Source organism: Streptopelia decaocto (genome assembly GCF_964273445.1).
Source record: "Streptopelia decaocto genome assembly, chromosome: 2".
NCBI classification, from domain to species: Eukaryota; Metazoa; Chordata; class Aves; order Columbiformes; family Columbidae; genus Streptopelia; species Streptopelia decaocto.
The window spans coordinates 33,945,331-33,955,324 of NC_138655.1; the positions used below are offsets into that span (position 1 = coordinate 33,945,331).

The 9,994-nt window shown below is 41.2% G+C and overlaps 1 protein-coding gene across 1 annotated transcript; it reads left to right on the plus strand.

Moving 5' to 3' along the window:
- Positions 1-1,015: 1,015 nt before the first annotated feature.
- Positions 1,016-8,503, plus strand: RPL7 (ribosomal protein L7). Its single transcript, XM_082046851.1, has 7 exons — positions 1,016-1,072; positions 2,041-2,143; positions 2,606-2,772; positions 3,412-3,549; positions 3,928-4,037; positions 5,177-5,387; positions 8,441-8,503. Exons 1-6 carry the CDS (start codon positions 1,059-1,061, stop codon positions 5,383-5,385), a joined length of 741 nt encoding a protein of 246 aa, XP_081902977.1. The 5' UTR covers positions 1,016-1,058; the 3' UTR covers positions 5,386-5,387; positions 8,441-8,503.
- Positions 8,504-9,994: the final 1,491 nt, after the last annotated feature.

Below are 9,994 nucleotides of genomic sequence, written 5' to 3' on the forward strand. Positions count from 1 at the left end.
TTGGACATCAGGAAAAGGTTCTTCACCCAGAGGGTGGTGGAGCACTGGAACAGGCTCCCCAGGGAGGTTTCACGGCCCCAAGCCTGACAGTGTTCGAGAAGAGACTGGATAAGACTCTCAGACCCATGGTGTGAACTGTGGGATTGTCATATGCAGCGACAGGAGTTGGACTCGATGATCCTTGTGGGCCCCTTCCAACTCAGGACATTCTGTGATTCTATAATTTCCCTTCTTCCCGCGCACATGTAACGGTGTGTCGGGGCCGGTGCCTCCGTGGGGAGTTCTCCTAGACCACGGCTCGGTATGCACGGGGCTCCCCAGTAAAACGCCGCTGTGCTGTGACGGGCAGCCCCGCTGGCAGCACAGCTCCCTGAGACGTCTGTGTAATTAATATTTTTGTATGATGAGCTGAAAAGCAACCCCAGCACAGCCCGACAGGAACACCGACCCCTGAAGTTCCCGTTCCCCCGTGTGTCCCGGTGAACGATCCTGCTGGTGGGAAGGACGGGACGAGCCGGGCGCAGGTGAGCGGGGCGGCTGCCGAAAGCCGTGCCCCTCACGGGGGCTCCGTCCGGCTGCACGCCGGCAGCCCGGGCTCTCCTGCTGAGCGCTCCGGGCCGCGGGGACGAGCAGGGCGAACACTGTTATGAATCAGTAGCGGGGCTCGGCCTGACTTCAGCCTTCCCGCCGCATTCCCCGCCCTCCCGGCGGCCAGGCCGGCATTTCCCTGGTCACAGCCTCCATCCCCGCCGCGGTGCGTCCCGTACGCTTTCGGTACGGGGTTTAAGGCTGAAATAGGAGAGATCCAGCGCTCCACGAGATGCCTGGCAGCGCCTCCGCCGCAGCCCGTCCCGGGGCACCGCGACTCCTGACGCCGCCGGCCGGAGCGCGGCTGCCGGCCGCTCTTACTTCAGGCACTGCCCGGCCACCCCGGCTGCCGCACCGCGAGCAGGCACCGTCGCGGACGCCCAAACCCGGGGCCCAGGGCCCTGCGCGCGCAGGCGGAAGGGCTAAGTGGCCCTGCGCATGCGCCTGCCCTCTCTCTTCCGGCGCTGACCATGGCGGAGAAGGAGTAAGTGGCGGTGCCGCCCCGGGACAATCCGCTGCCATCGGCGGCTGCGGCGGTGCCAGCTCCCTGCCTACTGCACCGGGACGCTGTCCGCCGCTCCTTAGCCGCCAGGCCGGCGACGCGGTGGGGAGGAGGGGCTCAAGTTGTGTGGGGCCGGCAGCGGCGGGAGGACGGGCCCAGCGCGGCGGGGATGGAGCCGTCGCCGGTCGTGTCTGTTCCGCAGCCCGCGGTCGCTGCCGCGCCGGCCCGCGGTGGCGTGGGGAGGGAGTGCTGGCCCGCAAGCGCAAGTGGAGGGCTCGAGGCGGGAGTTTCTCCTGGTCTGGCGGATGGTGCTGTGCTAGGGGAGCGGTCTGCGCCTTGGGTAAGGAGTCGCAGCCGGGTACGCTAAGGATAGAGGAGCTCTCCTGGGTAATTATGGCTCTGTAAACACTGGTATCGCGAGTTTTGTCACATCTCAGAGCCTAAAGTCTGAGCAGTCTTAAAATCCTGGGAAATAGATTACAGAACATATTCAAATTAGTCTTTCTCTTAAAGCACCAGTTGTATTGCTAATTAATCTGAAAGAGATAGGCTTGAAACAGATTTTTTCCTATTAAAAATTGGGTTGTAGCAAAGTAGGGTAAAAACTTCTTGTCACTCAAGCTGTCTTAGCCTTTACAGCTGTGTACGTAGGTTGTATGCAGCTTCTCAGCCCATCTGCCCGATTGCCTTGTCCGGTGTAAGAGATATATTTGTTCAGCCCACGTTGAGGCCTGGTAACAGTGGGAACAACGAAGAAGCCTCAGTGAACTGGCTTGAGGCAGTGAGGCCTGTGTATGCATTGTGTTAAGAGTTTGCATTGAGGTATCTTGTATGTAACTTCAAAGCTTGGTTTCCTCATGTCAACTGAAAAGAGGGGTTTTTTTGTTTGTTTGTTTGTTTTGTTGGGTTTTTTTTTGTTTTTTAATTTTATTTATTCTCTTTTTGTTTAGAGCAAAGAAGGTGCCATCTGTACCGGAAAGCCTGCTGAAAAAGCGGCAGGCTTATGCGGCTATGAAAGCCAAACGTCAGAAGAAGATTCTGGCTATAAAAAAGGTGAATATTTAATGACTCCTTAACTTGCATTGCTTTGTGGTATCAGCTGCTGATATAACGCAGTACAGAAGTATTTGAGTGTAGCACATTGATGTTTTCATTATGTTTTGGACTGAAATAGCTTTTTTTTTTTTTTGTCAATGACAGACCAGTTGTGACAGAGAAAGGGCAAAGCTTATAGTTGTCTTGTAAGATCAAAGTTAGTCTTCTACAAGGCAAGAGTTTATAGCTTTTGTGAGCATAAGTTTGATGCATGATAACATCACTCAAGATGAAACAGCACTGTTGTGTAACAGTCATCCAGATTCTCTAGAAATACCAAGAGTGATTCTAAACTCCACGGTGTGGGCAGAGGCTCCTTAAATCTGTGTTATTTGTGGGAAGTTCTGGAATATGCTGCATTATTTGAAAGATTTTCATGTGTTAAAAGGCATTGTATAAGTAATTTTCAATGGATTTCAGGCCCGTAAGGCGCAAAGGAAACTCATCTATGCAAGAGCCCAAGCTTACCACAAGGAGTACAGGCACATGTATAGGCAGGAGATCCGTATGGCCAGGATGGCCCGAAAAGCTGGTAATTACTACGTTCCAGCGGAACCAAAACTGGCGTTTGTGATCAGGATAAGAGGGTAAGATTGAATAAAGATGTAAACAATTTTATGTTCAAATGCTCTGAAATTTTATTTCCTGTTCTCTGTTTTGAGGGCTTAAATACACAAACAAAATCAAGCCTTCTGCTTGAAAAGTGGCTTGAAAAGTTTTTGGCAGTAATATATATGCACCAAAGGCTTATTTAATTAAGTGTAAAATTATGCTGGCTATGTCTTCTGTCTTTAGGAATCCCTGATTTTTAAGAAGGCAAGGCTACAAATAGGTGCAGACAGTTTCCTGTTTCACCTTAATCTCAGTAAAATTATATGTCAGTATTCCCTGACATTCTGCTTTGAAGTGTTTGTTTGATTCTCCTTTGATAAGGTGTTAGAGAAAACTAACAAAAGGTGTGATTGGAAGAATTGTGTTAGGAGAGCACAAAGATAGTTCTAAATTGCTTCATTGTAATATTTATTTCAATTATGTTAATGGAACTGTCTGGTTTAAATTAATACTGAAATATATAGATATAGTAAATAATTTACCAAGCTTGCTTTGTGTAATTGATAAAATAGTGATAAGTTTCATATAGGAACAATACTATTGTGTTGTTTTTTTAACTGGATACTTACTGTTTTCTGAGGTGTAGATAATTGAGGCTTTTTTCTGTGTTCTAGTACCAATGGTGTCAGCCCTAAGGTCCGCAAGGTGTTGCAGCTTCTCCGCCTGCGTCAGATTTTTAATGGCACGTTTGTAAAACTCAACAAAGCTTCTATCAACATGTTGCGGATTGTTGAACCCTACATTGCATGGGGGTGAGTGAAATGGCCACTTCTGTCAAATCAGAGTGCAAATGTTGAATGCCAGTTGCTTTTGCTCCACTAGACTTGCAGGTTTCCCTTGTGTTCAAAATGTTTTTATATCTGCTTTGTGTTTTCCCTGCTTTGAATTGAAAACACGATTAAGGCAGTGCTTTAAAAGGCAATGCTTGTGAGATATGATTACTTTCTCATACTACTGGTGTTGGTTAACTCAGTATGAGTAAGATTTACTTCTTTGTTGCTTTTGTATTTACAGTTGGGATATACTGAAATTATAATACATTGTTTGTTATGGTAGTTTGATTTGGGGATGTTAACTTGGAATGTGGCTTGCAAAGACTAATTTTTTTTTTTTTTTTTTTACTTTTTCAGTTATCCCAATCTGAAGTCTGTGCATGAATTGATCTACAAGCGTGGTTATGGCAAGATCAACAAGCAGCGCATCGCTCTTACTGATAATTCCCTGATTCAGAAACGCCTTGGTAAATACTGCTTCACTTAACAAAATGAAACAAGAAAGCAGCTTGTCCAGCTTAGCATTAATCATCCAAATGCATCACCTGTCCTCATTTGTCTCTGGAGAGTAGTAGTGATCAGTTAATAATTTCTACTTCTGTGTTAATAGCTTAATACAAAGCAAGCTGGAAGTAACTTTCATTATGAAGTATTGAAAACCAGTGTGAAGAATCGAATTTTAGCATTTTAAGTTTATAATTTTAAATGTAAACTCCTTGACATTTAATAGATTAGTAGATCTTTTAGCAGTGAAAAGGTGCTGCAGCAGGGAAGAAGCTTATCCTACATAGCTCTGAAATTTCAGATTTAATGTTAGACAATGCTTGTGTCTTAGACCTTCATGGTCTGGTAAACAGACTTTTTAAACTTCTGTCAGAAGATCTAGCTGGTAAAGCCGTTAGTATATTTAGTAAAAACAAAGCCTGGTGGTCAGTTGTCAGAAAATTTTCTCTAGGAGGATTCTTGTTTTCCAGTCATGCCAGGAATGAAAGCAAACACTGATGTCTCCTATCTTGTTCTTGATTTGTGTATCCCTTCAACTTAGACTCTGTCATGTTTGTTCCTTTACCAGTGCAATTGATAATCAAAATCTAAAGATACAAGTGTTATGCTATAATCACTTTCCTTTTCAGCAATGTGTTTCATGGACAGTTAACTTGTAACATGTTAGTGAAGACTCTAGAAGAGCATTGAGGAAACATGCTATTGCATTATTCAACAGCATAAGTAGTTCGGGGAGTTTCCCTGAGCTACATATAACTAGGATTTAAGTGGATTTAATATGACTTTTCCTCAAAGTATGCCATCTGTTTTCCTAAGGTTCATTAAGTGAGGTTTGTTTTTTTGTTGTTCCTCGTTGCTAGCTACAAATATTAAACAGTTGAAACTCATGCCTTTTGCCAAACATAACAACTAAACAATGCTGAGTTAGCTGCAGCTAATCCATTTTAATAGGAAAAGTCAGTCATTGGGTGCCCTGACAGTAGGTGCTTTCTGACTTCAAGTTTATCGAAATAAGTAGATATGATAATAACTTGATAATTTTTAGCTTGTCATTGACCTGTGGCTCTGTAGCTCTTCTGAAAACAATGTTCCTGAATTTTAGGAAAGCTTGGGATCATCTGCATGGAGGATGTGATCCATGAAATTTACACTGTTGGGAAGAACTTCAAAGTTGTGAACAACTTCCTTTGGCCTTTCAAGTTATCCTCTCCTCGGGGTGGAATGAAGAAGAAAACAATCCACTTTGTGGAAGGTGGAGATGCTGGTAACAGAGAAGATCAGATCAACAGACTCATAAGGAGAATGAACTAATGGTGAGATAATGCCAAAGATTAATCCTGTCCACTGGTACATCTCGGCTGTGTAGGCTGCTGCCGTTACTGGTTGAACATTCAGGTTTAATATATATTCACTTGTGCTTGAGTGGTATCTGCATTATAAAGCTACTTGGACAATACAGTGTTCTGATTTTATTTTTTAAATCGTAGTGAAGCTTAAACATTAGTGAAGAAACTATATCTCCATTATAACTGATTTGTTTAGGAAGTATAAACATTAGCAATAACTTATTTTTTGTTTACCATTAACTTGTTTTAAAACCTTATTTGGGTTTTATGATGAGAAACCTTGATCTTGGCCAAAATTTTCAGTCCTCATTTATGAATTCTTCGTATGATCAAAGCCATGTGATTGGAAGTACAGTGTTTTGGGTTTTTTTTTTGTCCAGATTTGCTGATTTCTACTATAAAAGCCTATTTAGAACTAGGAAAAATTGCCCATTTTAGACCATTTTCACGTTCTAAATTTTCAGCTTGTTTGCGCTTCAAAATTATTCAATTTAAGCTTCCATGTTTACATGACCAAGATTAATTTGTCCATTTGACTAGTCTGTCCTTTAGAAGTGGGAAAGTTTGTTAACACTTTAAGCAGTTTGGCAGTGACAGCCAAGTCCTGAAGCTTCTATCTGGTTCAGACAGTCTGTCTGATCATCTATTGGTGTTACTCTGCTTTTCCTGCTTTGATGAGAAGTCTTTGCCATGCAAAGCTAAAACTTGCTGGCTGGTTGTTTTTTTGTTGGTTTTTTTTTTTTTTTTGTTTGGTTGGTTGGTTTTCTTTTTTTCCTCGGAGTTCTTGTACTTCCTTTTTTTCTTCCTCCCCTTCCTCCCTTTTACACACTAAACTAGCTTTGTTGTTACCCATATATTATTTTCAGTCAGGGCTAAATGCTTTTTTGGTGTGACTAGGTGTGCTGTAATTCAAGAAAACTGTTGTGTTAGAATATTTGGAAAGAAGGGCAAGGACCCAGTTTTCCCCAAACTGATTCCTCCAAAGTCAAGGTTTTTTGGTTGTTGGTGGTGGTGTTTGAGGTTGGTATGTGGTGTGTTTGGTTTTGGTTTTGATTTTTTTTGGTGTTTTTTTTTTTGTTTTTTGAGAAATCGGATGTGCAGCTTACCTGGATTGGTTAATTAAAAAACAGTGCAGTTGCTGTTTGGATGGGTTCTTAGAAATACAATTTTCTGAAGGGAGCTTGTATTTTTTAAATTATTTTGTGTGTGTTGTGGCTTTTTTTTTTTTTTTTTTAAGCCTTCAGAAATGTTTTTATAGCCAACAAGGCATAGCAGGTTGACCTCATTGGGTTCTGCTGTCTGTCCAAGGAGCTGAAGGAGACTGATGAAGTATCTCTCAGTTTGGCTGATTGAGTTTTTTTCCTTGAAGCTCTTTTGTAAGCTGTTCTTCCTCAGCTTCCACTCCCCCAAGCTTCTTGCATGTTACTTTGTTGTCTCCATCTGTGAAGCAGTGGAGTTGTAAAGCACTGATTTCATGGCGAGTGGAAACTTGTACTTAGGAAAATATTTGCTTACTGGGGACAATGTCCTTGTAAAGCTTTTTGGCTCACCTGTGGGAAGAAGTGGGTAACACTGAGAAGCAGAATTGCATTAATGTCTGGTGCCTGGGGGTGATGTTATGTTACATATACTAGTGTTCTTGCAGAAATTTGCTGGTGGTACAGACTGCTGCCAGCTCAGTACTGGCAGATGTTTCCCTTAAGTTCGTGCATGAGGCTTCATAACCAAGATTGAGCAAAACTACTTTCACTTTATGCCCCTGTCTGGTTTCTGAGCATGAGGTAGGAACTGCTGTTTTTAATTGAAACCCTGGAAATTTTCTGTCAGTGTAGATCTTTACTCCTTCATCTTCACTGACAAATATCAGAAGTATACTGGTGATCTTGAGTTTTCAGGAGCCTTCCTGTAGGAGGGAAGATTCTAGTTCACTATTGCAGTAGCTATAAATGCCTGTGAGGAGTAGAATATTGGCAGAGAAACTCAGGATATTCAGCTGGTTGCTTGTGTTTTTCCTTGGACTTGCAGCTCAGCATCCCATATAAGTGGCAGACATTGGGTCTTTACTCCATCTTTCAATTTAGGAAGTGACCTTGCAGTTGACTGTCACTCCGTGCTTATAAGCAGTTAGTTCTGCTTGAACTGCAAACAAACATACCTCTGGTGTAAAGCTAAGATAACCGATGGTTCTCGTCTCCTGCACTTTCTATTCCTGCTGTTTTTCTATTGTTCCGAATTGAGTGCACATTTAAAATACAAGTAACCTGCACGTAGAAAATAGACGAATGTTCTACTTCCTACTGAGGTAATGGGCAATTAGAGCAATAGGTTCAGATGACATATTTGCAGTACTCTTAAGTAGTGTTATTCTGACGGGCTACATATCTGAAGATGAGTATTTATTCTTCTTCCCTGTATGTAGATGGTTTCCTGCTATTTGTCATTTTTTTATTACTGAAATAGAAGTCTCAATTTTTTTTTAAAGTAAAAACTGATTCCTTCATGTAAATTGGGGAGAAGATACCGTAGTACTCAATACTGAATTTTGACAATTGGGTATTGGAAAGATACTGAATTTCGTTATCTCAAGGAAACTTTACAGAAACTCATCTCAAGTCTGCTTTTTACTTTCATTTTCGTATGTAAACAGTCCCTGAAATGTGAAATGTGCTGAAAATAGAGTTATTGCAGCAAAAGTTACAATATGCACAATGTCCCAGTATGTCTTTAAATATCAAGTTTTCCCTGCTATGTTTTCAGACAAATAGGAAAATAGGTAACTATAGTTCAAGGTAGAAATGTTTATCCTGTTAGTTCTGGCACTTGAAATTCTGTGTTTTGAATGAAGAGATTTTAGTTATTTTGTGAAAGACTATTAAGTCTTAAATAGTGTGAAATAAAATAATATTTTTAGCCCAGATTATAAACTGTAGAAATGTATTAATTCTTTGGGTGACCAGACTAGTTTCAGATCTACGTGTCTAATGATACTTTATTTTTTTTTTTTTTTTTCCCCCTTTCAGATTCAGATGCCCAGCTGCAGTCTCTCAAACTCCGGTCTGTTAATAAAAACATCTTGCACAAAACAGTGTGTCATCTCCGTCTCTTTTTGTGATCCTTTTCTCTAGTGGTCGTGGTTGCTAAGTTAACTTTGGAGTAACCTGATTCACAGAGCCATGTATAGTTTGAGTTAGCAGTATATTGATAATACTGTTTCATTTTCTTTTGGAGGAAGAAAATCTGTAAGGATTCATTCAGGTAACAGATAAATTTTTGAATGGCAACCGAGCTGTGTGCTGTTGAGTGGACAGGATTCCTACTTCGGTTCTAGTGCACCAGAAAAGCTGTGTGAAACAATATTTCTATGTAAAGAAGAGGCAAGGGTAAATCAGTTTTTAACATCTTAAGTTCCTGATTTTAAGATCATCATAATTACATCCAGCTCTGAACATTTCAGGTATTTATTTTTATCAAAAGAAACATGAAATACTTAACAGCAAATTATTTTCCACATTCTAGATAATTACTCAGCTTTACATAATTTGTTTGCAGTGTTTAATTTCAGATGCTATGGATTCAGACCGTAGGATTCATGAGGATATGAACAGTTGCTGATGTGTAGGTCTAACCAAGTACAGATTTAAAAACCCAGGGACTGGTAAAATGCATAACTGGGCTTGAATTTGCATTGACTTCTGGTCTTGTGAGCATTTCACCAAAGGAGTCTTAGCCTGCCAAGGCATTTGGTACAACAGATCAACAGTTCACCTCTGCTTGGACTGAAATGCTTGCCTGTTACAGGTGAGCTGTGTTTACATACTTCACCAATGAGGGATGTCTATTTAAAAATCACTGGCATTGACTATTTTTTTTCTTGTTATTGGAAAAGCTTGCTATTTAAAAGTTTTATTTAAAGTGCAGAAACAATGCTAGTTTATTAAAGCTTGTCAAAAGCTAGTTTTGTTTTTACCTAACTTGGGAAATTATGGTAGTAGCTTAACTGAAAATAGTTGGTTGCTTTTGTTAATGTGGCAGAAGAGCTGAGTGTGAGATGGGTCAGTGTTTCCAGATACTTTCATAACTAAGTTCTAAAACATAAACTCACAACTCCTATTGTGATTCAAACTCCAAAGAGGAACACAGTTTCTTGTGCCTAAATCTTGAAGTAACAACACCTTTGTCATTTAAGCTAGTAACTGCACTAAATCAGAAAAACTTAGCAGTTTTAACTTTAATGGGAAACCTCAGTTCTTGTCATGATCTTGTAAGAATACGATCTGACTCCTTCCAGCTCAAAACTGCACCAGTGGGTGATGAAATTTGGATACTGGGGGTTGTCCTCTGAAGTCGTCTTGAGTTAAAAACAGTTTCCCTGTTTCTTTGTTTTAATTGGCGGAGTTCTTCCATTTCTTTGCTACAAGGTTTTCAGTTATTTCCCCTTGACTCATCCCCATCTTCTAGGGTATTCTTAACAGAAAAGTATCGTATGGATATAACAAAGCCATACAAATGAGTAGCAAACTTTGTATGATAGGTATAGAGAATAAAAGATTAACTCATTGCATTAATCAGTGCTG